The sequence below is a fragment of the Pituophis catenifer genome, unplaced genomic scaffold (genome assembly GCF_029215685.1).
Source record: "Pituophis catenifer annectens isolate HBS135680 unplaced genomic scaffold, rPitCat1.0.hap2 SCAF_17, whole genome shotgun sequence".
Classification (NCBI taxonomy): domain Eukaryota; kingdom Metazoa; phylum Chordata; class Lepidosauria; order Squamata; family Colubridae; genus Pituophis; species Pituophis catenifer.
In genome coordinates, this window is record NW_027256897.1 from 203,516 (window position 1) to 231,250 (window position 27,735).

Consider the following 27,735-nt stretch of genomic DNA (forward strand, 5'->3'; position numbering starts at 1 on the left):
AGTGGAAAGAGCATGATGGGCGCCTGGGGTGCTAGAAAGGAGGCTGCCCCCCCCACCAGGGAGGGGGCCAGGTGTTTCTTTTTATTTCCACTGGGTGGGGGCTGGGAGAGCAGGCTCAGCAAGTTTGGGAGGGATGGCTGGCTGGGGAAGAAGGGGAGTGCGATGACCTCTGCTCCAGCCGAGCAACAGCAGATGGAAGCATCCAGGGCTGCCTGGAGGCTGCTGCTGCCGCTGCTGCAGGGCACCTTCCTCTCCTTTGGGCTCCTCAGCATCTCTGCCCGGGTTGGCGGTCCCTTGGCCTCTGCTTTGTCCTTTGGGCTCCAGAGCGACCTACCCCGCAGGGCTCTGGTTCCAGGCTGCAAGGGGTGGCCCCCCCGGCAGCCGGAAGGAAGCTGCTGCAACTGCCGCCGCCGCCTCAAAGGGAAACTTCGCAACGGCCGGCCGGCCGGCTGGGCGAGGAAGGCGGAGCAGGGCCAGCGAGCCTCTTCTTCCTGCGCGACCTGCAGACAGAAGCTTCTCCGCAGCGCGGCTGGCAGGAGCGGGCGGGCGGGCGGGCGGGCGGGCGCTAAGGCAGCGCAGCCCGCGAGGTCGGGCCGGCGGCGGCGGCGGCTGCTGATTGAGGGAAACGTGAGCCGAGCGAGCGGGGCTGCCTGCATCACTGCAGTGCTCTCACTGCGGAAAGAGCGGGGGACGGAGCGAGGCGGCGGCCGCGGGTACCCGGCAGCGGGAGGGCAGGCAGGCAGGCAGGCTTCCCGATCGACCAGAAGCAAACGGCCGCGCCGCTTTCGGGCCGAGGCAACCCCGTGAGCCCGCACATCTCCGGCCTTCCGCCCGCCGCAGGAGAGGAGGCAAAGCCGCCGCCGCCGCCGCGGCCTCTCTTGGGTACCAGTCGCGCCCGGGCGCAGCTTAGCATCCCGCTCCGCCTCGGGGCCGCTAGGAAACCGGCCGGGCGCTCCCCCTCCGTGCCTTCCCGGCTACGGGACGCATCGGCTAAGCCGGAGGACGCGGCGTCCGCTCCCCGCGCACCTGCTCCTCGGCCGAACCGCTGGAGCGGCGCCAGCTTGCTGGGGAGCCAGCCGCGGAGGATGAGTGGGGCTCCCGGATAGCCGGGAGGAAACCATCGGAGGTGAGGATCTGGGAGCGCGATGGGGTGGGGGGTGGGAAGGAGGGATGGCCACGAACGACGGGTGGAGCATCTTCCTCGGGCCAAACAACATGGGCCCCGGAATAACCAGGCCCCACCAGCAGCCTAGATGGCCTTGCCTGAGACGAAGCAGCTCGTGGACTTCTGGGCCTCTGCAAGGGTGGTGCACAGAGCTACCTTGGCCTGAATTCGCCAGGCACTTTCCCTCAAAAGACGCCACCACAACTCCTCCTCCTCCTCCTCCATTAGTGTCCTTCCTCCATCACTCTCAGCAAGGAGGTCTCTTCAACCCAGAAGGGATGGGCCAGCAGGAGCATCTCTTTTGGGCTTCCCATCAACCAGGGTGGCCTCGATTTCTGCTCCAGAGGGATGCAGGACCTTGTGAGCCCCCAGAAGCTGCTCAGGCAACAGCAGCAGCTGAACAGATACGTGAGCTTTGTGGCAGAGCGGAGATGCCAATCGGTCCTCTTCTCCTCCTGCTCTGCCAGCACAGCTTATCTGTAGCCCAAAGGCATCTGCCAACTGAGTGGTGGGCAGAGAACTCTGGGTCACTCCTGGCCGTGAGCCTTCGCTCCTTCTTTGCAAAACAGGCTTCCTGGCCAGGCTTGGAACAAACGCAGGGTGGGTGCTCGCACCTCATGGCTCCTTCATCTCCTCCTCTTTGCTCTTAAAGGACCATTACTTCAAAATTGGCACAATTGTATTCCAACTTTTAAGTTATTCTGCCTCACAAGCTTCCATCCTAAAATGTTAGTCCACATCAATGCCTCCTGGCTTGCCCTGGGTGAACCTTAACTAGCTGTGTCACTTAGATTTGTATTTGGATGAAGTCATGTGAGATTTGAACAGGGATTCAGAAGTCCACATCCCAGCCTTTCAGTGCTGGCTGCTTTCTTCAGCAACAACCCCCAGCTCCTGGCCCCCACCGGGAAAGACAATATTCAGGCTAACTTTGGCCTCTTGGGAGTTCCCAGATTCCCCCAGAAGAGGAAGCAGCTGCAGTTGCAATCGGCTTCCGTGGCCAAGTTGTGGCTTGAAAGCGAGGGAGCCGTGACGTGGAACAGGGGCCGAGCCTCTCAAATGCAGAAGGACCAGCAACTCTTAGGGCAGTTGGGAAACTTGGCTGGTGCTGCTTGAGCAGATTGTTCCTGGCAGCTGTGGACAGAGACTGGCACAGCCCTCGCCCCATCCTTTCCCCAGTCTAAACCGTGTGTGTGTGAGAGAGAGATGAGGGAGACCTGCCTTCAGAGTCCAGTGCTCATGTTGAAACATTTCCATGTGGCCCCCAAGGCAGTCTTGCACCCCATCCATGTCTGGAGTGCGTTGGGGCCTGGATGATTTTTTGCGGGGTTATCTTTTCACATAGATGCCAGGGCCCTGTGTATTGCCCCCCGCCCTTGAGTTTCAAAAATGTCTTGCAGAGCACCAGATCTAGCCAAGAGCTCCAGGCCTCTTAGACCTCTCTGCAGGGACGGGTGGTAGCTGAAGCCCAGATAAGATGCTTGGCACAGAGAAGGTGCCAATTTGGTCCCTGCTATCTCTGGGTAGGAAGGGCAGGGACAATCGGTGCTGAGCGAAGAGGGCCCACAGCCCCACCTGGCATGGCTGCTTCAGAGCAGCAGGCAGAGGAGAATAAAAATGCTCCTAGCCCACAGAGAGTAAATACACAAAATGAAAGAGGCACTGAATCAGTCAGGGAAAACAGAGAGAGAGAGAGAGAGAGAGAGAGAGAGAGAGAGAGAGAGAGAGAGAGAGAAAAGACAATCGCCAGTGGGGAGTTGAGCAGCAGAGCACCGGATGAGGGGGGGGGGGATTGCTGGTATTTCAAAAGGAGACCCAGTTTCTGAATGCCTTTTAGAGCTGACGAGTGGTTTTATTGCACCAATCTGCTGCTTGGGGGGGGGGGGAGCAAAGGCACCCACAAACGCTGCCCTCTGGTGACATGCACTGCTCTGCTTTGTTTTCCAGGGGTCTGAAGGGCCAAGCCGGTTCCAAGTGAAGAAGGGGCAGCTCTCCCAGAGCAAACCCTCTGCCTGGCACCTGAGCAGGATCTGCCTCACCTGGGGGCCTTTTCCTGGGACCTGATCTTCAGGAAAGAGCGTCGAGAAAGGTGCACGTCAGAGCTCAGGAATTTGCAAAACACATTCTTGAGCGTTGTTAGGATCTCCCCACATATAAACAGGAACCAAGGCGCAAGGGGAGGAGCGCTCAGGCCTCCCCCAGACACTCCAACCGCATTCCATCCACTCCTCTTCACCCGAGTGGGCTCAGCCACACCAGCCGACTCTCTCCCCAGCCTCCTTCCCTTGCTGTTCAGCCAGCCAAGCACCCTCCCTGGGAACTAGGCCCAACGCCCTGCTGCCCAAAAGAACTGGATCCGTGGGCATTAAAAAAGACGGGTGTGAATATCGCCCCTGGCCTTGCTCTTGCCCAGAAAGCGTGGAAGGCCCAGGCCGCAGCCATTTTGGCAGCCCTGCTGCAGGATGCGTCTCTGCCCTGCTGTCCCCCTCCAGCGCTGCCCCTTCATGGTCCGTGCCCGGTTTAAAGCCTGGCTTGCCCCAAGCCCCATCTAGCCTCATGCAGGAGGCCTTCGGAGGACACAGAGCCGCGGACAGGAAGGTGAAGAGCCTCCTCATGTCATGTCTGAAAGGGCAGCAGGTCATCATCAAAATGGAGGCCATGAAGATCATCCACCCTGAAAAGTTCTCTGAGCTGCAGAGCTCCCAGTCACGCTACGTCCCGGCCCCCCGCCGGGACCCTCCCCTGGTCGCCAAGCGGGCCTGGCCCTCGGAATCCGAGATCATCGTTAACCAGGCTTGCGGTGACATCCCAGCCTTAGACCACAACCCGGGGTCTCTGGGGCTGTCCCGGACCCCGCCCCTGCCCCGGCGGGAGCGGCTATATCCAGGGCAGCGCAAGGGCAGCTCTGATATCTGCTACCACCGCCAAGCCCCGGCCTCCGACGAGGTGATCGTCAACCAGTACGTGCTGCACCCCTCCACTCCGTCCGAGCCCCTGGAGTGCCCCACCTGCGGCCACACCTACAACTTCACCAACAAGCGTCCGCGCATCCTCTCCTGCCTGCACTCGGTGTGCGAGGAATGCCTGCAGATCCTCTACGAGTCCTGCCCCAAGTACAAGTTCATCTCCTGCCCCACATGCAAGAGGGAGACGGTGCTCTTCACCGACTACGGATTGGCTGCCCTGGCGGTCAACACCAGCATCCTCAACAGGCTGCCGGCCGAAGCGCTCTCGGCCAACCAGGCGCAGTGGAGCAGCGAGACCGACCGCAGCTGCTATCAGACTTTCCGCCAGTACTGTGGGGCGGCGTGCACCTGCCACGTCCGGAACCCGCTCTCTTCGTGCGCCATCATGTAAGCTGTGTGTCCATCCCTGCCCCGTTCTGCCCATAGTCTTTCACCGGCCTCGGCAGTGGGATTGCGTGAGGGAGAAAAGGGTGGCTTCCGCAGGTCCTGGGAGATGCCCAGGACGACCAGACTGGCCCTCTGGGATCAAAAACCACCTGGCTGCAGACACCCCTTGAGTTGGGATGGCTGCTGCTTTAGGGAAAGGAAGTAATCTTGGGGGTCACTCCTGGTTGGGAGGGCCTGCTCCCGGGTGTGGATGTTGGAAGAGCCACCAGGAAACGTTGTGGACATCTGACCGCCCACTGCCGTCCCCTTCCATTCGCCTCCCCTTCCTTTGTGCATCCCGAGAGACCCCAAGCCATGCTTGGCTCGGCTTGGCTCTTCAAGGGTTGGATGTGATCTCTTTCCTTTCAGCTCATGGCTTAGTCCCGGCGGGGGAGAATAGGGCAGTTGTTGGGAGAAGACAAGCCAAGGCAGGACCCTGGAACAATACAGAAACGATGCCAGGCGGGGCCTGTGCTGGAAAACAAGGCAGACGCCAGTTTTAAGTTATTTGCCAAAGCTTCTGATTCTGCGGCCAAGCGTTGTAAATTCACTCCGTGCTGCCAATTGAAGTCCAGTTGCAAACAGGAATTCCTAAAGAATCGTCCCGTTTTCCTGATGCAAATTCTTAAGGGAAGTGGAAAACAAATGTACAGTTTTAATCCTCGTTTTGGAGGATGCGTTCCTCAGCACTGTTTCAGAAATGCATCTTATTTGGGGGCTTGCTGCTGAATAAAACGGACTGAGAACGCAGTGATCTTTGGGTTGCGTCTCCTGGGGCAAAGGGAAAGGTGTGCCCCTGGCAATGGAAGCTCGAGGCTTGGCAAGAAGCAGCGCCCTCCCACCTGTGACACTGAACCTCCTCTAGGAAAAGGAAGGTGCTCTTTTCCGTCTAGGGCGATTTCAGAAGCGGACAGGGTGTGGGTCACTCCCCAGCTGTAGGCGGGCCCTGCTAACAGCCTTTGTGTCTAAAGACCCCTCAGTCCATGAAAAAGACCTTCCCGACTGAAGGGGCAAAGAGAGGGCGGCCGATGCAGTTTGATCCCTGGAATGCCATGACAGAGGCTGGTCTGGGAGGAAGTGCCAGTCTTGCAAAACGTTCTGTGCCAAGCTAGAAAAAAAAAAAAAAAAAAAGCCATACCTTGATCTGAGTCCAACCCGCACCAGAGGCCAGGCTCAGAGAAAAGGGCATTTCTTGGTGACCCATCTCTTGAGGTTCAGCCCCACATGCCTCTGGGTCCAGGAGAGCTGAGATTTACAATCACGTTCAGCTGCCCTGTGGGTCTTTCTAGAAGTAAACCAGGAAGGCCGGCCATGACTGGCAGTAGGTCACAAAGGGGCATCCCTCGGTCAAGCCGGGTTCAAAATCTGGAGAACCCGCAGCACAAGGAGGGCTGGGAGCAAGGCCGGGTGGGAGCCCAACAAATCCTCCAAAGAGGGACGTTGACTCTTGCCAGCCAGGGATGCCCACATCGGCCAAAGGGCAGAGCTGCCTTAGCCAGGCTTTTCTCAGCTTCACTTCTGCAGAAGGGTGCAGAGGACGGGGAGCCAAGACCCCTGGGCCCATCTCGAGGGATGAGTTGAGGAAGGCAAAGTTCCTCGGTGGCGGCCTGGGCATTTCCCGTCCAACCTCCCAGGGACACCTTGGCTCAGGAAAGGTCTGGGATTGGTTTGGCCGAAGGCCCAGAGCCGCTTGTCCCTCAGGTAGGTTGTCGAGCTTTGCCCAAAGCCCAGATGGACAGGAGAGGGAAAGGGGGAGCTGCAACCATCAATCCAGAAAACAAGATGGCTGATGAAGAAGATCCTGTTTTATACCTGGTGGTCTCGTTAACCCTCAGCCAAATCTAAATAAAGGATGCTCCTGAACCAAAACAGATATGTGCCTTCCATTCATGCGTGTGCAGAGAGGGGGAAAGGAGGCAACTGTCTGTGTGTGTGTGTGAGGAGGTGGGGGAGAGAGGTCAACCCACAGAGAGCCCTCGCAGTGGACTGGGGCGCTGGAACAACTGGGCTCTGGGCCGCAGAGGAGGGGGGCCTTCCTCAGCTGACCCCTCGCTCTGCCTGCAGCCAGAGAGCCCAGCAGACAGCCAAGCGCCTTCCTTGCCCTAATCAACCAGCAAAACAGGAGGACCCAAAGGCAAGGCAAGTTCATCCCCTCATCCGGAACCGTTTTGAACAACCAACTGAAGGAAAAGCTCTGAAACCTGAGCTCCTCTAGTGGGTCTCCAAGGGGTCAAACTGCCCTCTCCTTGGGGAGGCAGTCACCCGTCACTCAAGAGCCACGGGGACCCCGAGCAAGGAGGACCAGGCAGGTGGGGGCGGGGGGCAAACCAGCTTCTCTGGACCAGTTTGTAGAGATGCAACCAGCTGGAAGGAGAGCAGCAATATGGTTTCTGACACCCTGGCCCCCTTTCATGGGGAAGCAGCTCCCCTACTCTTATCCTGACTTCTGGCAAAGAGGCCGAGCAAGCTTGGGCATTGCCAGCTCTTCCTCTTCTGCACCAGCTTCCTGCCTCCTTCCAGGTACCCTGCTAAACCCTGACCTTCAACCTGCAGCTTCAAGTAAACCTGGGAGGGGAGTGTTTGCTTTGCCTCCCCCGCCGTTTCTCTAATCTGTTCCTCCACGTAGTTCTTGCCACAAGGTGGAAAGAGGAAGTGGTTCTTTTGCTGAAGCTTTGCAATGAAGTGAGAAACGCTTGAAAAGGGGAGACGGGCTAGAAGAGGTGTGGCAGTTGGGGGGCAGGGCAGGGCAGGGCAAAAGAGCCACTGGAAACAGGTTCACAGACACACGCATACAAAACAGAACTCCCAGGGTCACCAGGTGTGCACTCTATTTGTGTTGTAAGAAACCACACTATAATACTTCCGCACACAACAGATCAGTGTTCACTGCTGCACAACTCTGGGTGAGAGCAGGCTCTGGGGTCAGTGTCAAAGCCCCAGCTGGCCTAACCTTGCCCCCCCCTGCCCCTCCGCCCCTCCTCCTTCCACCCACCCTTCCTGAGAGGCCACAAAGTCCAGGTGTGTGGCTGAGCAACAAGCTCCCCCAGCCAGGCCCTCCCCTTTCCTGCCCAGCTCTCCCTGCCATCCTGGGGGAGGGGGGAAAGACGCTTGTGAGCCCCCCAAGGTGGCCACCCTGAAGGGACCCACATCTGCTCACTAAGCAGAGTCGGTTTTAGGACGCCTGACCAGAAAGAAAGTCACACACCTTGCTAGAAAAGGATTGAAAGCGAGACAGCCGTTCTCAGAAAGCCTTTATGTGGGTCTGCCCCAGAGAGCTGGCATTTTGCCCCTCAGGGGGCCAGGAGGGAGGGGCACGGTGGTCTTCCAGGTGGGCAGACTGGAGAAGCAGCTGCTGCAAAACCTCCTTGCAAAGACACAATCCAGAGGCTGCTGGAGCAGAGCAGAACAGAACAGCCAACGGGCTTCTGGGCAGCTGCTGACCTGCTCTCCCCCCTCCGCTTGGGCCAGGCCGTGCCAGCCGGTCCCGCCTCTGTCCTCCTCCACCGAGCAAGCAGAGGGCACTTGGCACCTGCTGAGTCATGCCAAGCCAGAAACCCTGTGCGTTTGCTTGCCCAGATGGCCTGGCAGCTCCCTCTCTTCCCTCGGCCCTGTTACATCTGGACAATGGCGATGATGTTGTCGGCAGCAACAACCGTTCCCTGCCACACCCAGGTCAGATGCTCCTGGCCAGCCTCCTGGCTTTGCTGGCTGGGCCGAGGACAAAGAGAAGCCCCCGGAGGGAGCAAGGATCCGAGGCTTTGCGGGGAACGCCTGGGCAAGAGGGCTGGCATGGGCCAAACAAGGCCAGTTTCCTTAGAAAGCACAGGACGCCAGGCTGCCAAGAGCTCACCTGGTTGGGCGCCAGGGACAGCCCCTCCCTCTGCTGCACCCCCACAGCCGTGAGAACCCCTGCCCAGCATGAGGCACAGACAAGGAGGCCCATTTCCCCAGGCACTCAGTGCCATCTCCAATTCAGCTTTGCCCCCTGCAAATGCCACCGTCCTCTGCTTTCCAAAGCTTCCTTTCCAAAGGAGCTCGTTTCTTGTCTGGTCGGAGGAGCGGGCAGCGTGCCATGGCAAGCTCAGTTCCCAGGGAGGCCATGCAGAGAGCTGCCCGGAGTTCAGGCCCTTCCTTGTTTGCAGGCTGTGCTGGAGGACCCCACCCTCCCTCCCTCCCTCCCTCGCTCACAGCCCCCGGGAGCCCTACTTGTCCAGGATGAGGAAGAGCAGCAGCAGCAGAAGGATGGGCAGGAAGACCAGCAAGAGGCTCAGCATCTCCGCCACAGCCAGAGCCAAGAGAGCCGTCCGGTAGCACCAGGGGCATCGGCGCTCCAGCTCCGCCAGGCCGCCCACCAGGCAGGCGGGATAGCGGAGGCAGGGGAAGAAGCCCATCACGCGGCTGGTGTGGAAGCGGACGTGGAAGTGGTGCTCCAGGCCCCCCCAGAACCCGGGCTGCCGGGGTGGAAGGGGACTGAAGGCGGGGGGTGCCGGACCCTGGGCAGCACTCAGCAGGAGCAGCTCCTCTTGCAGCTTGCAGATCTCCCACTCCATCATGGGCGTCTTCTGGCGGCAGATGGGGCATCGCACGCGGCCAATGTCGGCCGCGCTGCCCGCCTGAAGGATGGCCTGCAGGCACTGCCTGCAGAGCACGTGGCTGCAGTTGAGCAAGGCTGGCTTGCGCTGGTCTTGGTCGTAGAGCTCTGTGCAGATGGGGCACTCCTGCTCGTCCCCCCCGACAGGGCCCTCGGCTTCGATGCAGCAGGATTGCACCAGGGCCCCCTGGGCACCCCTGCCCGGGCCCAGCGCTTTGCTCCCCAGCAGGCAAACCTCTTCCATTTCCTCCTCCTCCTCTTCCCCCAAAGGCAGCTGGGGCACATTTCCTGACAGGCGGCTCTTCTCCTCCTCCTGCCCAAGTGTTGCAAGCCCAGCTGGGCCATAGGCCTCTTCAGTCACAGGAGACCCTCCAGCATCCACTCCCAGCTCATACAGACCTCCTTTTGGATGCCAAACGGGGGAGGCGATGCTTAGCTTCTCCTCCTCCTCTTCCTCCTCCTCCTCCCTGGATCCAGAGGGGTCATCTGCTGCTGGCCCAGCCCTGGGCCCTTTGCCCTCACTGCCATCCTCTATAAACTCTTCTTGCAGCAGGCCTTGCCGAAAGTTGCCCAAGGAGGGTGCAGCCCTGAACTCAGAGACCTCCTTCTCGGGGTGAACCAGAACGACCGGTTCTGTCCCCACAAGGGCCGAATCTGAGGGGATTGTCCCCATCCCCGTCTTGCTCCCAGCTTCAAGGTAAGGCAGTCCAGAAGTGGCTCAGCAGCTGCTGCCTTCTGCTTCTTGGGTCCAAAGTTGCCCGTGAGGCATGGCAGGCTTCCATCTCGCCTAGCGTGAAACTCCTGCCCGGGAAGGGCTGCTGCCTCGCGTGCTCCACGGCCCTCTGCTCTGCGGCTGAGTGGCCTGACCCAAATGGTTGCCAACAGGAAGGCTGGCAACAGCTGGGATCCTCTCTCAACTTGTGACAACCGAGACGCCGAATGGAGGGTGGAGCAGCTTCCCGTTGGCTGCAGGCCAGGGGGTGGGGCCGGGCCGGCTGAGCAGGTAGGACCATCCAGGTTGCTCCATGGGCAGCAACGCTGGCAGGCGCGGCTTCTGCTCCTCCATGCCAAGATGACGCCCCAGCATAAGGGCCGCTGCCTTTCTGTTGGAGGAGCTGGGCTGCTCCCCTTCTTTGGGCTGGGCCACCTTTTTCTGGAGGAGGAGGTGGGGTGCTGCTCTGAGCAGCAGCAGCAGCAGCCATGCTGAGCGCTGCCTGTTTGAAGGGAGGGGATCACAGGGATCACTGCCAGGAGCACAATTAAGGCAGAAAGGCTGAGTCCGTCTCCCCATTCGCCTCGGTTCTTGTCCTCTCTGCCGCTGTGGCGCACGGACACTGCTGCACAGATCCTACCAAGAGACTAGGACCGTGATGGCGATGCCATGCATGCCACAAGTGGCATGTGGAGCCATGTCTGTGGGCACACGAGTGTTGCCCTAGCTCAGCTCCAGTGCGCACGTGCGCACCGGCCAGCTGATTTTCGGGCCTTCCAGGTCGTTTCCAGCCTCCGGAGGGTCTCCGGGGGGGGTGGGGAAGGCCGTTTTTGCCCTCCCCAGGCTCCTAGAAAGTGTCTGGAGCCTGGGGAGGGTGAAAAACGGGCCTACCGGACCCACCATGCCAAAAGCAGGGGGAATGCGGGAGGATTCATGCGTGCATGCGCAGGGAGGCAGGGCGCGAGGGGAGCATTGAATTATGGGTATGGGCATGTGCTCCTCCCCCCCCCCTGTGCTCTCCCCGTTTTTGGCACGCGACAACAAAAAGGTTAGCCATTACTGGACTGGGAGGCTGATGCTTCTGGAGGCAAACTCTAAAAACCAAGGGATTTTAACCCAGCTCTCCACTGACACACATGTGCCACTTCCAAGCGGGAGCTCCACTCGGCAGCGGGACCCGGCCTATGCTTCTCTGCTCATGGGTGGGACAGCAGCAGCAGCAGAAGGGCCGAGCTGGCAGCAAGGGAGGGCAGGAGCGCTCAGAGTTGGGACATCTGGAGGAGCCCCAAGTCTGGACTGGCCAGGCCAAGAGGCTCCTGGGCTAAAAGGCCTGGCCCCTGTCTGGCTTTGACCTCAACGGCCCCCTTCCAGCCGTCTGTGCCAAGGCCTCCTTGCTCGGGCCTTGCCTGCCCGTGAAGCCAGCTGTTTCATGCTGCAGGAGCAGAAGACCCTATGCAAATGGCTCGGCCTGATTTGCTTTGGGGAACCCCATCTCTTCCTTCAAGGACAAAGGCAGAAATCCCCTGAAAATGACAAAGGATCAAAGGTAAGCCTGGCAAAAAACAACAACAACAACAAAAGGAAGAAGAGGCTGGCTGAGAAGTGACAGTCCCGGCCTGACAGCCTCCAGGGCTGTTTGGGGCAGCTACTCAAAGGACATACTTTCCTCCCACCTTTCCCTTGACCTCTTGACCCCCAGAAGAAAACATTACATTCCCCTTTTTGCACACCGTGAAGAAATTCTACTTCTTACTGTGAGAAAAAAGAATAAATTCTCTGTCCGGCGAATATTCTGTCTGGCAAACTCTGTAGGGGCAAAAGCGATTGGATGTGGTGGGACTCTTGCAAGCCACAAAAGGGGTATTTCTAATATCATTTAGGCGGTTCGGTGGGGCTCCTCTCATATTTTCTCACGCAAGAGCGAAGCCGCTGTCCTCTGGTCAGTGACAGGCACCCCTGGATGCATGCAGAGGGAGGAGGGGCTTCTCAACATGTGTCCTGGCTACGGCTGGGCATCTTTCACAGGGTTCTCTTCCACGGCCCAGGCTCAACTGCCAACCCCGTTTGGAGCAAGGCAAAAGGGACTGGAGGCTTCCCCGTGCAGCCCTTCCACCAGCCCTCCTCACGGTCAAAGGCAAGAGCAGAGCTATCATAGGCTCCGATGGCCTGGCTTGATTTATTGGTTGTGATCATCGCACTGCTACAGCAATTCGGTCCTTGGCGAGAAGCTTCCCCATCCATCCCAGACTCCATGGCAGCTCAAGACCAGGTCTCAGCTTGGAAGCGGTGGGTTTGTGCCAAGCGGGCAAGATATTCCTCCGCTTCTGGAGCAGAGAGGCCTCCTTCCGACTGGAAAACAAACTTCAGGGCTTCCGCCACGTCCTCTGGCATCTGCTTGGCATTTCTGGAAGAGAGGGGTTGCCGTAACAGGAGGAGAAAGCGGTGACAGGGAAGCATCAGGGCCTGGTAGACACGCAGGAACTGCGGAAGGGCTGCAGCAAAGTTTCAGTTCAGCCTGGCCCACCGCAGAAGGAGCCTGACCTAGCTGATACCAGGGAAGACTCCACTGTGCCCCAGGGCCTGATCAGGCTCTAATCACCCTCCAGCCGTGGCTCAGCTGTGTGGCCAAGGCAGAGCCAGACCTTCCTTCAGATGAAGCTACTTACAAGCCGATGGAAAGAGGAGATCGGGACCAAATCTGCATACGCCCATCCCCACATGTTGTTTCCACATCAATGCTTATATAGCCAAGAAATTATACAAAAATCTAATACAAATTCTGTATAAAATAATACCAAGTATCAAATGTCGGAACAGCAGGTGTTACTTTTTTTTAGGTATTAAAAAAAATCCTAGAAACATATTTAAACATCCGGGAGGTGGGGGGGAGTAAAGGGAAGTTGGCAGTTCAGGAAAGATTTCTGGAAAATCCTGGCATAGTTTTTCTTTCCCCAGAGCCTTTTGGAGCTTTTTTGGCATGAGTGAAGTTGCTTTGAAAGTTTGACAGTTATTACTTTTAAAACTTCAGATAACTTTGAGGAGACAGCTCCAGATGTGCAACCTGCATCTGGGCTAACCGTACAACGCCCAGTTCATTCTTGAGGCTCTCCAGAAATGTGAAAAAACTCGTTTTACCTCCAGAACGGGCTTGATGTGGCCTCCACCCTCGCCTGGGCAGGAAGATGAATCGAGCGTTTCCGCCCAGGATTCTCAGGACACACAAAGGTGCACACTCTGCATGCAAACAGGCCACACGTTGGAAGAAGCCCAGGCTTAAAAACTCGGGAAGCCCCTCCATGCTGGAGTCAATGCAGACATAAAACCAAGGATTCAAGGCTGGAGCCCCACGTGGAAAGGAGGACAGAGTTTTAAGACCGATTCAGATGGCAGCTCCTGCCATCGCAAAAGATCAACTCTCTGCCCAAAGGCCATGGCCACCGATTCAGCGCTGCTGCCTGAACCCCTTCGACCATCTGCTCCAGAAAACCCTCCACACAAGCCTTCATCTCTGGCACCCAGGCTCCCCCAAGACCTGTTTCCAGAGGGGGTGATGGATTAGGCTGCAATTCCAAATTTATGGATTGGGGGGGGGGAAGAATATACCACAGGGCTGGGTAAACAAAAACAAGTTTTAGCTGTGCCCCGAAGCTAACCACTTTGCTATGGGGGCTTCCCGTGATGCAAGTTTGCTCTAAATTCTAGCATCACTCAATGCTACAACTGGCTTCCTGTCCCTGGGCGGCAAGAATCCTTCGCTTGGACTCTGCCCAACTGTGCTGGCCAAGAGGAACGGGGGAAGTGCAAAGCCCCAGGCCTAACCCTGAGCAGCCCTTTGCAGCAGCGACCACAGACTCCACCGGCAGTGGGATTTCTTCCACACCCTGCCATTGAAGGGGCCGGATACGCTAAAACCTTGTAAATGGGAGCCGGAGATTGCTCAGTGCTGAGGATGGCTTAACTCTTTAGGCCGCTTCCTGGGACTCACCCGGATAAATAGATGTGGGCCTCCTTGTGCTTCACCAGGTCCCACACGAGCTCCTTCTTCTCTCTGATACGGTGCTGGACGTAAATCTTCTCTTCCTGTGGGGAGACCCCATGAGAGCTCAGGCAACCTCAGGCGATTTAGGCTCCAATAAGGAGCACAACGAGCAGAGGGAAAGAAGGGGCTGCTCCCAACAGTTCCCCTCAGAAGCCCTCGAACCTGGCAGTCTCAGAATTGGGATCAGGGTATCCAGCTCGCCTAGGAGCACAAACAGGGGGATCTGGAACAATGGGAAGCTGTTGAAGAATGGTTATTCCACGGAGGCACACGCTGGCCTCATGGATATTGTTACGGAGACCCGCTGGGGCTCAGGGGTCGTACAATAAAAAGATAACAGTGCAAAGCAGGGAAAACACCATTCTTCCTTTTTCTTACGCAGTCACAGGAATCTGTCTTTCCTCATACTATAATCTGGCATGATCTCTCATTTCTTTGTTCCCTGGGCAAAATGAACATGCTGCTAAGGAGGCTCAGCAACATGGAAAACCAAATCCAACCAGAGCGCCTCAGACAGCATCAGGCCAGTCGTCCGGCCTCAGCACCAGAGTTCCTGGGAAGGTGGCAACAAAGGGAAGTACTTCAAAGGTGTGGAGTCACAAAGCTTGCTCTGACTCTTTCAAAAAAAGGTCACACCAACTGCATGTTCCCTAGCAGCCACTGCAGGAAGCCACTCCTGTAATTGTTCTCTTCCCGGCCTTCTTCCGAAGACATCTTTTTGACTGTTTGGCCAGAGCCAAGCTGCACGTTCAGCAGAAACTCCCTGTGCCACCCCTTCCTGGCCGTGAGCCACATCAAAATGCCAGTCCCAAGAGACCACAGGCTTGGCTAATCCTCTGGCCTTTAAAAGTATGCTGCAAGGGGAAGGAGATGGCCAGGAGTCCCTTCTGAAGGCTAAGAATTTGTAAAAGGGAAGGAACCATTCCCACTGTGCGGTTCCCCCACCTGCTTGCAGAAATGGGATAGAAGCCGGGGTGAAATCCAGCAGGTTCTGACAGGTTCTGGAGAACCGGTAGCGGAAATTTTGAGCAGTTCGGAAAATCGGCAAATGCTGCCTCTGGCTGGCCCCAGAGTAGGGTGGGAATGGAGATTTTGCAATATCCTTCCCCTGCCACGCCCACCAAGCCACGCCCACAGAACCGGTAGTAAAAAAAAATTGGATTTCACCATTGGATAGAAGTAAAGCCAGAGGCAAGGGCTGAAGCTGGACTATTACACACCCGACCCAACGCTATTTCCTTTCCTGAGCGGTAACCGCTTCCTGGACCCTCGAGGACTCTTGCCGTAATGTGGATTCTTAAAAATCTGATACCGCCACTAGGGAGAGAAGTGGAGATCTTTTGCCCACAAAGACAAGTCCTTCCTCAGTTAATGCAGGAGGAAGCCGGAGTCAGACCCGCCTGACACTGGAAACAGGCAACAGTATTGCGGTATCAAGCACTGTATTTATTCAGTGTCAGAACAACAATGAATCAAAGTGCCAGGCTAAGCGTACCTGGCAGCGGTAAGGCCCCTTCTGCTTCAGAGAAACAAAGCAAGAGGCACCAGGACGGTTGGATCTTGTGACCCAAAGTACCAGTGTCTGTGTTTTTCTGCCCCTGGACGTCACCAGCCAAAGGCCTGGCAGGGCTGGCGCCTGTCCACCTTCAGCCAGAACCTGCCACACCCGCCGGCTTCTGCAAGGTGAGACAGGGCTGCAGAGCCAGCGGAAGGGGCCAAATTGACCAAGCCACAGAAGCAACTGCAAACGTGACTCCTGCTTCCAGCCTTCTAAAGGACCGTTTCAGAGCCCTCCTCGATCTGGCGCAGATCAATTTCATGGGAGCTGAAGAGCAGAGTTTCTGGATGGCCTGCGGGACTATTCATTTTGCCCGCTCTCTCTCCCTTTCTGTTCTGACTCCCCGATGCCCATCTCAGCAATCCTGGCTGAGAAACACACACTTGCATCCTGGGTTCGCCGGTGCACAAAGCTGCGCGTGCAGGATTTACCTGATCCCGGGAAAAGGCCACGAAGAGCGTCAGGACCCCCCTCTTCACCAGCTCTTCCCATTCCGCCTGGCAGTAAAAATCTCTGGCTCTGTTTCGGCAACCGAAGAACAGACAGTTCTCCCCTGAGGGAAGACAAATGGGGACGGCATCAAGAAGGGCAACAGCCAGAGTAGCCAACCGGGCAAGAAGAAGGGCCAAGCCTTCAGGAGCAACCATGGCTTGTTCGATAAAAGCTCTTTGGAATTGCCAGGGTCCTCCTGGGCAGAGCCGTCGTCTGAGGGAGACTGACTGAGCACTGTGATCAATGTTATGCCGGACAGGGAGCCAGAGCCAATCCCGGTTCCTGCCTGACCAGATTTGCTGGACAGAGCAAATAACCGAACCGAATCTTTTGAGGGCATGGTGTGCATTTAATGGCTGACAGCTGGAATAAAAGCAGCTGAACAGTTAGCACTTCTAACAGCAGCCCTTCATGGTGCTGCTAAAAAACCGAGAGGCCTGGGACTTATTACCCAAATGGAGGCAGAAATGTTACCGAATTCTTCCACATGCCGCCCTCTTTCAAAAGAGCATTTCAGAAAGTCCCCAGCCACCCCCAGCGCCACCTGCTGAGAACTACAGGTGAGATCACACAATACACTTCACTGCTGCTCGAGGTGTTCTTGCGTGACTGCTTTAAAGATCAACTGGCCAGACTTTTAGAAGTCTGCCTCGTCCCCCACAGTGACTTCACCTGTTTTGCGCTGGGCCACTCGCTCCTGTATTGCTGCTCTAAAAACCGCAACGCCAGTGCCGGGCCCGATCATGACCACCGGAGCAGCTGGCTCCCCCGGGAATTTCAGAGTCCCTTTCTTCACCCACAGAGGAACTCGCACCACCTCTGAAAAGGGAGAGAGGAGCCCGTGTGAAAGGAAAGGAAACACAGTGCCTTACCAAGCATCAATTTGGGGTCTTCGAACAGAGAGGGCACAAAACTTTCTTATTTTAAAATGGTTTTATTGCAATTTCCTTGTTTTGATCGTTGTGAGCAGGGTTGTTGGAGTTGGGCGGCACACAAATGTGACAGATAAATAATCCCCAACGCCATGTCCCCTCCCCAATTCTGCAAAGGGGTTTTCTCTCCACAGGGGTTTTGATGATGCAAAAGCAGGGTAGCTCACCATTCTGTGGATTGAGAGAGGCCAGCCACGTGGAGCACAGGCCCCGCCGAGCTTTACTGAGACAGGTCTTGTAATGCACCACAGCCAGGAGGATCTGAATCCGGTTGGGGTGCACCTGGGAGGAGGAGTGGGGGGCAAAGACAGAATAAGTCCTGGACCCTGGATGGGGGGACCTGGCAGAATGGAACTTGGGCAGGGAACAAGGGAGAGAAAGTACCTGCGGCCCTGAGCAGCAGAAAAAGAACACCACCCTTTTGTTGAAAGAAAGAAAGAAAGAAAGAAAGAAAGAAAGAAAGAAAGAAAGAAAGAAAGAAAGAAAGAAAGAAAGGGGGACTGATTTGGGGGACTGGCCAAACACAGGCAGACAAACTCTCTCTGCATGCAACTTTTATTTTTTGGATTCTGTGGGAAAAGCGAAGGAACCAGGGCAGCCCTTTACGCTTTTCAGCCCTGTGGATTCAAGGGGCTCCTCCTCCAGGAGACGGGGAGTCAGTTACACTCAGGTAGCGCCACCTTCAGGAAGGGGGCAGAAGCACAGGGGAAGCGAGGGGCCTTTCCTTTCCTTTCCTTTCCTTTCCTTTCCTTTCCTTTCCTTTCCTTTCCTTTCCTTTCTCCCAGAGTTAGAGTTCACAGAAAATAAGAAACCTCAGGATTTCACTTCTCTCTATCCAAGAATCAAATCAACTTTGCTCAGACTGAATTCCAGACCTCCATTCCTCTCATAGCTTTATCTTCTCATTCAAGAAAGTACACACTGTCTCATTTGTATTCTTTCCATTATTTAGATTCACTGCAACAAACCCTCACAAATGAAGACAAGACGAAATGACAGCCTGGAATTATCTCAGGACAATTCCTTATTGCCATTCAGAGCTCAGGCCAGCCCACATCCAGTAGGGCAGATGAAGAATCAGGGACGGGATGGGGGGAAGCATCCATTTATTCCAAATCCATTTAGCATCAGTTCAAAGCACTCAGCAAACCTCTCTCCCCCATACCCCTCCTTCCCGGCACCTGTGCTCTCTTACCAGTATTGAGGAAGCAATGGAAAAGGCCCGGGGCCTGATCTGCGGAATGAGGTCTAGCAGGTAATTCCATGGAATGGCACAAGTGGTGTGAGGGAAGTCACAGAGGACCTTGGGGAAGGAGGAAAGGAACAGAATTGACTCGGGTAATATTTAACTGCAGTAAAAGGAAAAATGCAGAAAAGGAAGCAGCAATATTTCAGCTGCCGGAAAGGACTTTTCTGAAGCAGCCAATCCCGAAAGAGAAGCTGATGCAGAGGACTTGGAGGGTTTTTTAATGGAATGAGCTCAGCTGGGGCAGAAAGTATGTGCAGAGCTCCATGGGTAAATGTTCTGGGATCTCAAACGCCAGAGCTGACGGGATTTCTCCCAGCCCGGAGTTCACAGAGGGGAAAAAATCACAGCCACATAACCAAAAAGTGCAAAGCTATTTGAAGGGGAATGACTCCTGGGAGGTCTGAACTTTAAGGTGATTTTGATTTATGGAGGCACATAGTTGTGTTTGTTGACACAACTAGCAAACAGAAGCCCTTCCCCATGACTGGGTGCAGATCCAGAAAGGAAGCTGGCTTGGCCTACCTCGAGTACGGTTCTGCGGGGCCGGTTGCAGTAGGCATAACGCTCCTCCTGGCCTTGTGCTGAGCTGAATTCCTGCAGCTTACTTCGCTCCAGGTCATTCGGAGAGAAGTGGGACATGAACTCGAAGAAGGAGCGACGAGGGATACATGTTATGTCAAGGTAGTGGGTCACCAGGTAACGGACAGTGGATGGCTGGGGCAGAGGAGCAGGGAGAGGCGTGCCTGGAATGCAGGAGTCCAAGAAATCAATAGCACTGTGGTGGCTGAAAGGCTACTGGATTAAAGCTCCTTGTGAAATGGGCTAACCTCGCTGGTTTAAACACCACGGCTTCATAAGACCTACCAATGGCGACTGGACTTTATCACTCCCACTCAGTTTATACAAACACCACCTTGAAATCAAGATGATGTCTTTTATCCCTTTCAAAAAGGCTGCTATAGAGCTTCGTTCATTTCTGCAAATCCCATCAATTAATTAATTAAAATTGGTTGGTTCATTCCCATAAGATTTCTTTAATATCCAGAAAATTGCAAGATGTCCAAGATGACAGGATTCAGATGGGATCAGAACAGGAACGAGTCTGGCATTTAGGGGCTCCCAGAACACTTGAGACCCCTGGCCAGCTCTTAAATGTCAGCATTTCTGGTGCTCTTGCCCCACAAGGAAGCCAATTAGCTGGGGGCGGAGCGGGGGGGGGGGAGGGCAGCCGGAGGGAATTCCCAAGTTCGCTCAGCTGCTGAGAGACTTGCAGGGAAATGACTCCTCTGCCAACCAGGAGTAGAAGGGAGGCTCCCATTTGTCTGGGTTGAAGAGACTGCAGAGGGAAACACTTTCTACCTGCCTCTGTTGGCCTCAAGGTGAAGCAGGCATCTGGGTCCAGGCGCAGGAGATCACAGAAAAGGCACACTTCCTCAGGACCATTGTGTGGCTGGATCATCACCACATCACCTGCAGCATATCTGCCAGGAAGAGGCAAGGCATGAGATCCTCGCTAGGGATCAGTTTCGGAGACTCTCAGGTTTCCTGCTTTCTTTTAAGCCAAGCTGCCCTTGGAAAGCTTGTCAGGGACCCAGGAAGCTGCCTGTGACCTGCTCATGGCAACTCTAACGAGGCCAGGCTGGGCGGGAGAAGTTCCCTTGCCTGTCACTTGCCCTCTTTTCCCAGGCGATGCTGGCAGGGACTAACCTGGGCACTGAGTAATGGACCCTCCCTTCTTCGTCTATCCACACATGTAGATCCTCTTCTAACCCTTTCTCAGCACACTCCGTTTGAAGACCCAGGAGAGAGCAGCAAAACAAACCAAGGAAACTCACTCGATTCCAGAGCCAGTGATATCAAATTCAATAAGACGGACATCTTGGAAATGGGATTCTGATGTCACCCTCTGATTGGAAACCATCTGGGCACAGAAAGGATTCCCGTCTGATGGAACATCGCTCAATGCATCCTCCAGTTGCAGCGTTGCCCTGCGGAGGTCACCAGAGGCCTCGTCCAGAAACTGAAAGGTGTACTTGGGTGGTAATCTGCAGAAATCAGAATTGGGATGATAAGTTCTCTTTCCTCAGCATGTGGGGAAGGCAGGAAGATTGCTGAGTAGCTGTGGGAAACCATCCCTTTCCTCCCTTTACCTTGCAGGCAACCCAGTTCTATTTGGTTGCTTAAAAAAGGAAAACAGTTTTTACTTTATTTTAATCAATACGTGCACGAAGGTAACCCACATTCTGCATCACCTTTCCTTGTTGTGGTACTTACAGGGTATCGGGGCTAATCACATGGAGGCCAGAAGGAAGAGGCCACAGAGCTGAGACCTTTTCCCACAAACTCAAAAGCCAGGGGTCAAGGACAGCATCCGGTCTAAAAAGAAATGAACGAGTTTCAGAACAGAATTCTTTTTGTGTTCAGTTATTAGGGTTCAATACAGCAACCGTGAGCTTGTAAAGCACCCACATTCTCTCACTGGCGTCTCCAGATTGGGGGCGGGGGGGGGGGAAGAGGCCTCGATGAGCCATGCGACTGGGCAGGAGGCAGCTTTGTCTATGAAACTGGTCGTGGAATATGAAGCTTTTGACAAGGAGCAGAAGAACGATAAAGGGGGTGGGGGGAGGGATTTAAGAGAAAAACTCTGCGGTTTGTCAAAGTTCCCCAAAAAGTCACCATCTTCCTCTTACCCCAAGTCATGCTGGTCATCACCGAGTGCAGCGGGCACAAGGGGGCTGCCCCCAAGCTGAAGAAGCCGCCTGTGCAGTTTTTTGGCAATGAAGTTGAACCTGGACCAGGAAACAGAACAACACGCTGAGCAGCAACTGAGGAACCGGGGGAAAACTTCCAGAACCGCCATTCTCACAGAAGCAGAATGCAGAAATGAGTTACAGAGCAGGAAGGGACTTTTGGATCTTGCTTGACAGAACACCTCACTGTGGACAATAACCTTGTTAAAAGCCTCCACCTCTCATTGCATTTGGCATGAGAAACAATGTAATCTTATGGGAAAAAGCAGAATGCTATAACGGGCAGGGTGGTGAAATGGCAGTGTGTGTGTGTGTGTGTGTGTGTGAGAGAGAGAGAGAGAGAGAGAGGGGGGGGGAATGGGAGGAATCTGTTCACCAGCATCCTGAATAACGTATTGGCACAGCTGGATGTGGCCCCTGAAAAGCGAACAGAGTTTGTAGTGATAAGCATCACAGGGAAGTCTAAAGGCACCACCATTTAACCAGCAAACATGTGGAAAACTCTTAAAATATCACCGGCTATGGCAAACCTCCTTCCCAGGCTGAAGGAAATCAGCAACTGGCAGATGACCTGAACGTGTTTTACTGCAGGTTTGAAAGGAAATTACAGCCACCTATCTCCAAAACCCCCATCTCAGACACACCAACAACAGCCAAGGTGCCTACAACTGACCTGATCCCGTTGGGTTCACAACCCCTAGTGATTACAGAAAAGGAAGTGCAAGACCTATTTCACAGACAAAAGCCAGTAAAAGCTCCAGGCCCAGACAAGATAACTCCTTCTCGCTTAAAAATTGTGCTGACCAATTAGCCCCCATCTTCACCCGTATCTTCAATAAATCACTAGAGATGTGCTATGTTCCTTCTTGCTTCAATGCTCTACTATCATCCCAGTGCCGAAGAAGCCCACCATCAAGGACCTGAACGACTACAGACCAGTTGCTCTAACATCTGTAGTCAGGAAAACCTTTGAAAGGCTGGTGCTGTCCCACTTGAAAACCATCACGGATCTGCTGTTAGACCCCTTGCAATTTGCATACCGAGCAAATAAAGCGACAGATGATGCTGTTAATATTTATTTATTTATTTATTTATTTATTTATTTATTTATTTATTTATTTATTTATTTTATTAAATTTTTATACCGCCCTTCTCCTGCTGGACTCAGGGCAGTGAACAGCCAAGAATAAAAAACATCCAATACAAAATTTAAAATTATTAAAAGAATTAAACAAATTTTGGCCCAGATTTAAAACATCCCAACTAAAATCCATTACAATTAAAATATATAAAGGAGGGGGGGATGTAATATGGCTCTGCATTACATCCTACAACATCTTGAATCTCCAAAGACCTACGCAAGGGTCCTTTTTGTAGACTTTAGTTCAGCATTCAATACCATCATTCCAGACAGACTTCTAACTACACTAAACCAGCTACAGGTACCTGAACACACTTATAAGTGGATCATAAGCTTCCTAACAAACAGGAAGCAGCAGGTGCAGAATCGCATCAGATACCTGTACAATTAGCACAAGGGCCCCCCAAGGCTGGGTGCTCTCCCCACTTCTCTTCTCTCTGTATACCAATGACTGCATCTCTAACGATTCATCTGTTAAACTACTGAAGTTCACAGATGACACAACAGTGATCGGTCTCATTCGAAACAATGATGGATCCGCATATAGACGGGAGGTTGAACAACTAGCCTTGTGGTGTGACCAGGACAATCTGGAACTGAACACACTCAAAACCGTAGAAAAGGTGGTAGACTTTAGGAGAAACCCTTCCATACTTCCACCTCTCACAATTCTAGACAACACAGTATCAACAGTAGAGATCTTCAAATTTCTAGGTTCTACCATATCGCAAGATCTAAAATGGACAGCTAACATCAAAAACGCACAACAAAGAATGTTCTTTCTGCACCAACTCAGGAAGCTCAAACTGCCCAAGAAGCTGCTGATACAGTTCTACAGAAGAATTATTGAGTCTGTCATCTGCACCTCTATAACTGTCTGGTTTGGCTCTGCATCCCAACAAGACAGACACAGGCTTCAGAGGATAATTAGAATTGCAGAAAAAACAATTGCTACCAACCTGCCTTCCATCGAGGACCTCTATACTGCACGAGTCAAAAAGACGACTGTGAAAATATTTACAAATCCCTCACATCCTGGACATAAATTGTTTCAACTCCTACCCTCAAAATGACACTATAGAGCACTGCACACCAGAACAACTAGACACAAGGACAATTTTTTCCCGAACGCCATCACTCTGCTAAACAAATAATTCCCTCAACACTGTCAAACTATTCACTAAGTCTGCACTACTATTAATCTTCTCATCGTTCCCACCACCCATCTCCTTCCACTTATGACTGTATGACTGTAATTTTGTTGTTTGTATCCTTACAATTGATATTGATAGTTTCCCGATTGCTTATTTGTACCCTATGACTATCATTAAGTGTTGTACCTTATGATTCTTGATGAACATATCTTTTCTTTTATGTACACTGAGAACATATGCACAAGACAAATTCCTTGTGTGTCCAATCACATTTGGCCAATAAAAAATTCTAATTCTAATTATTCAGAATATAGTGAATGTTTTTATTCAAAAACAAACAAAAAAAGAAAATGCCCCACTCATGTAGCATTTCAGTTACCTGTTTTTGTGCAACTCTATAGCTACCTACAGCTAACAAAATTTAGATCCCCCCCGCCCGTTAGCTAATTCTGCCCCACATAATTTTTTTTTTTTTTGACAAAGCTCTAGAGCCCCAGAGCCTAGTCAGCAGTAGTAGCAGCTCAGAAGGCTGGAACTTCAACGTGACAAAGAACTCCGACTGCCACGAGTTGGCCTATTAATTTCCCTGAGAGAGAAGTGGCACTTACTTGGGATATGAGGAATCCCCAAGCCCCAGAACAGCATATTCCATCTGGCACAGGGAAGTGGGAGGCAAGTTCTTCCGGAAGAGGAACTTCCAGAAATTCTGGAAAATGAAAGGAGTCCCCAAGGAAGACATTATTTGGAAGCTTTTCCCCAAAGGAACCTTATCCTGCTCACTGCAGGAAATTTGGCTCTAGCCCCAGTAGAGGGGGAACCAAAACTGAATGGCAGCATCACCCCTGCTGACTGGCAAGGAAAAGACCGAGCATTCCCAGCCACACAGGCGAAGGAAGGGGCTCCTCCGGCTCTAGTTCATGGTTGCCTGGCCACCCTGCACCCTCCCCCTCCCCAGGAACAAGGGGAGGGTTTCTGAACTGACCTTCATATTATCGGGAGGGTCTCCTTGTCCTGTGGTTGCACAAACAAATACCACCAGCGGCTCATGAATCAGGTTTGCCTTCCAAGAAGCCATGCAACACAGAGGGGGTCACAATGAGTTCCTAACAAAGGCCCACCAAGCTTCTTTTCCCTCAGGAACATCGATTTCATTGCTGACCCACGTTTCCACCCACAAATTATATTTGGGGTAGCTAAAATGGCCAAAGCACCACTTGTTCAGACAGGCGGCTATTGAAATTAATTAAATCTAGGGTTAATTTATCCATCTCTGCGCATATATAGATTTTCTGTATTACTTCCTGATCAGTTGGCAAACGATCTATTTTCCAGAGTTGTGCCAACGCTAATATAGCCGCCGTTATAATGTGGAGTATTAAGTATTTTATGTCCTTTCTAATATTCTTATTAATCATGCCGAGTAAAAAGACTTCGGGTGTTAATTCAATTTCGTAATTTGTTATTTCTAATATCCATGTTTTTATTTTGTTCCAGTATTTTTTAATTTCTGGGCAAAGCCACCAAGCATGGTAAAAAGTTCCCTGCGCTTTTATTACAGGATAAAGAAATTAATTAAATCAATAAATATGAAAAGCAACTTCTGCCCAATTCCAGAAAAACCATGAAGGGCCCCGCCTGACCTCCTCTGGCTGGAAGCTCTCCCTCCTATCCACCTTCTTCTTTTTAATTTTTATTTTCCATTTTTCCAATTTACATAACAATAAACATTTTTAACAGTACTGTGTCATTTGTCTCTTACAGTTATTTACATTTATTTCTATACATTTTTGTTTCTCTGTTCTAACCACTTATACCACTTATCCCACACCTCATAAAATTCTGCTTCTTCCTTGCCTTTCATTTCTAACGTGAACTTATACATCTCGGCACATTCTAATACCTTATGTATAACCATCTCATTGGCTGGTATATTTTCAAGTTTCCAACATTGAGCATAAACAATTTATGCTGCTGTTACTATGTGTAAAATGATATATTGGAGTTCCTAATAAAAATAATTCAGCTTTAAATTCAATTTGTTCTCCTGCCATCTCCTGTAGCCATCTCCTTATCTGTTCCCAATATTCCTTTGCTTTGGGGTATTGCCACATGTGATAAAAGGTTCCATCCTTATATTTACACTTCCAGCAGTCCAGTTTCCTATTTGTGTACATTTTGTGTACACAAAGGGAGGGATTTCTTCCACAGGTCTGAAAGCCGAGCCAAGGCCACTTTGTGAGCTAAGGCAGGATGATTTTCTATGTCTATGTAGGCCGAAATCACTGTTAAGTCCCATAGCTGCTACTCACCACCGGGTAGTCATCCAGGGCCTCAACCTTACAGTGGAAATGGTGTCGCTTGGCTTCTCGACCAACCCTCTCGGCATTATCTTGGGCAGTTCCTGTCTGGCTGCCATAAAGCACAAGCATCTTCCGTGCTGCCATCTGAAGGGGAGCAGGACAAAGACATCCAGTCATTAGGACGGAGGCACAACTTTCCCAGTTTAAGAATACCACAATGGAACGCACAAGATGCAGTTGTCAATGGAAACAAGGGAAAGATAAAGTTGACTTCTCTCTTGACTTCAGCTCAGCTGTACTTATTTGCAGCGAGGAGCCTGAGTGGTGCAGCAGACTAATGCTACTGTTAAAAGGTAGTATTTAGCTTCCGGCTGCCTGCAATTACTGCGAGTTCGAATTTCACCAGGCTCAAGGTTGACTCAGCCTTCCATCCTTTCTAAGGTAGGTAAAATGAGGACCCGGTTTGTGGGGGCAATAAGCTGACTTTGTATAAAATATACAAAAGGATGAAGGCTATTGCTTAACGCCTTGTAAGCCGCCCTGAGTCTCTGGAGAAGGGCGGCATATAAATCAAAAATAAAATTAAAATAAAATAAAATTTCAGTTTTTGCCTCCTGAGTCTGGTGGAAACACGAGGCAAAACCACCGCTGGGAATCTAAGCTTACCTAGATTAAACAAATACAAAGGGACCAACAAGTGAGGTCCCAAGGCTAAACATTGGCCTGTTTTATACAAAGTTTGTCCTGCCAAATTACTGATGCATAAAATGGATTTATTGTAAACGTATGACGTACACATTATGCCCTAAAGCAGCCGGTGATATAACTGAAGTGGCCTGGAAGCATTTGTAGAATAAAATAAGAGCCGTGTCCCTTATACGTAATAAAACCACCACTTAGTATGAGGAGGACCACCTCATATTAATGGGAGCCAGTCTTACCTCTAGCAACTCCACACTGGAGCCTGAAGGTTTTATGAAAACTGCCCTCCCGATTCATGATATCTGAATTGCAGCTCAGTCTCTCGTCTGTGTGTGTGTGTGTGTGACTGTGTGTGTGTGACTGTGTGTGTGTGTGTACACTGACTGACGTTTGCATTTTAAGCCCTGTGCAAAGTGACAGGCGTTTTCCTCTCTCTCTCTTCTCGCCTCCACAGCCGCTTCTATACAACAAGCAACCGACCGCCCGCCCCAGGGGAGCTCTCCACCCTCCTCGGACGACCCTCCCTGCCCGGGGGCCAAACGGAGGGACCAGCCTGACCTTCCGGGGCTGCCAACTCTTCTCCTCAGTTGCGCCGAGACCAGCGAGCGGGGGATAGAAAGGAGGCGGGAAGAGCCGCTGTTCCCGGCCGCCCGGCGACGCTCCCTCCACTGGGACCAAGCGCAACGTGCCCGCCCACTGGCCGGGTGGCCACGCCCCCTCGCCCGCCTTCGTCACCGGAGCGCGCCGGAAGCGCCGGCGGAGCCTGCGGCGGGGATGCTGTTCTCGCTGCGGGAGCTGGTGCAGTGGCTGGGCTTCGCGCCGTTCGAGCTGCTGCTGCAGGCGGCGGCGCTGCTGGCGACGTCGGGGCTGCTGGCGCTGAAGGCGGACGGCGCGGCGGCCGGGCTGAGCTGGTGGAGCGTCTTCGCGCCGCTCTTCGCCGCCGACGGGCTGAGCACCTACTTCACGGCCATCGTGTCGGTGCGGCTGTTCCAGGACGGTGAGAAGCGCCTGGCCGTGCTGCGTCTCTTCTGGATCCTGACGCTGCTCAGCCTGAAGTTCGTCTTCGAGATGCTGCTGTGCCAGAAGCTGGGCGAGCAGAGCCACGAGCCGCTCTGGTACGGGCTCATCATGTCGCCCGTCTTCATCCTGCTTCAGCTCCTTATGATCCGCGCCTGCCGAGTCAATTAGCAGCAGCAGCAGGAGGAGGGGGAAGAGGAGGCGGCGGCGGCGGCGGCGCCTTGCCAGGAATGACCGGGCCCCTCTCGACCGGGACTCTACTGGAAGACGCTCTGACCGGCTGCGGCTGCTTCCTGACACCGAGGACTGAAAGCTCACGCCAAGACCGCAAGGCCTCTTCCTGCCCTCACGGGTAACACTTCTTGTATGGCAGCTCCTTATCCTGTTCTGCCGTTGGACTCTGATTTCTGAGGGCCAGAAGATCTGGGCGAGTTCTGATTAAAATCAAGAATAAAATATGTAGAGCCAGTATGTAAGCCTCTTGCTTTTCTTCCTAACAATGATATTTGGTTTCTAAATGTTGAAAGCTGAAAGTGTTTTG

At 53.3% G+C, this 27,735-nt stretch overlaps 4 protein-coding genes across 4 annotated transcripts; 2 read left to right on the forward strand and 2 right to left on the reverse strand.

Moving 5' to 3' along the window:
* The first annotated feature begins 632 nt into the window (after positions 1 to 632).
* RNF208 (ring finger protein 208) lies at positions 633 to 6,409 on the forward strand. Its single transcript, XM_070955719.1, has 2 exons — positions 633 to 1,126; positions 3,113 to 6,409. The coding sequence occupies exon 2, from the start codon at positions 3,722 to 3,724 to the stop codon at positions 4,520 to 4,522; it is 801 nt and encodes a 266-aa protein (XP_070811820.1). The 5' UTR covers positions 633 to 1,126; positions 3,113 to 3,721; the 3' UTR covers positions 4,523 to 6,409.
* Positions 6,410 to 8,759: 2,350 nt separating this feature from the next.
* Positions 8,760 to 9,821, reverse strand: LOC139325848 (ring finger protein-like). The gene has a single exon (XM_070955887.1). The coding sequence runs from the start codon at positions 9,819 to 9,821 to the stop codon at positions 8,760 to 8,762; it is 1,062 nt and encodes a 353-aa protein (XP_070811988.1).
* Positions 9,822 to 12,031: 2,210 nt separating this feature from the next.
* NDOR1 (NADPH dependent diflavin oxidoreductase 1) lies at positions 12,032 to 26,931 on the reverse strand. Its single transcript, XM_070955826.1, has 15 exons — positions 26,736 to 26,931; positions 25,485 to 25,619; positions 24,158 to 24,235; positions 23,784 to 23,881; positions 20,821 to 20,919; positions 20,405 to 20,506; positions 19,966 to 20,175; positions 19,490 to 19,611; positions 18,653 to 18,873; positions 18,077 to 18,184; positions 17,049 to 17,163; positions 16,622 to 16,768; positions 15,889 to 16,010; positions 13,846 to 13,940; positions 12,032 to 12,264 (listed from the first exon to the last, which is right to left on the reverse strand). The coding sequence occupies exons 2-15, from the start codon at positions 25,617 to 25,619 to the stop codon at positions 12,120 to 12,122; spliced, it is 1,797 nt and encodes a 598-aa protein (XP_070811927.1). The 5' UTR covers positions 26,736 to 26,931; the 3' UTR covers positions 12,032 to 12,119.
* TMEM203 (transmembrane protein 203) lies at positions 26,808 to 27,665 on the forward strand. Its single transcript, XM_070955828.1, has one exon. It carries the CDS (start codon positions 26,952 to 26,954, stop codon positions 27,363 to 27,365), a length of 414 nt encoding a protein of 137 aa, XP_070811929.1. The 5' UTR covers positions 26,808 to 26,951; the 3' UTR covers positions 27,366 to 27,665.
* The last annotated feature ends 70 nt before the right edge of the window (positions 27,666 to 27,735 follow it).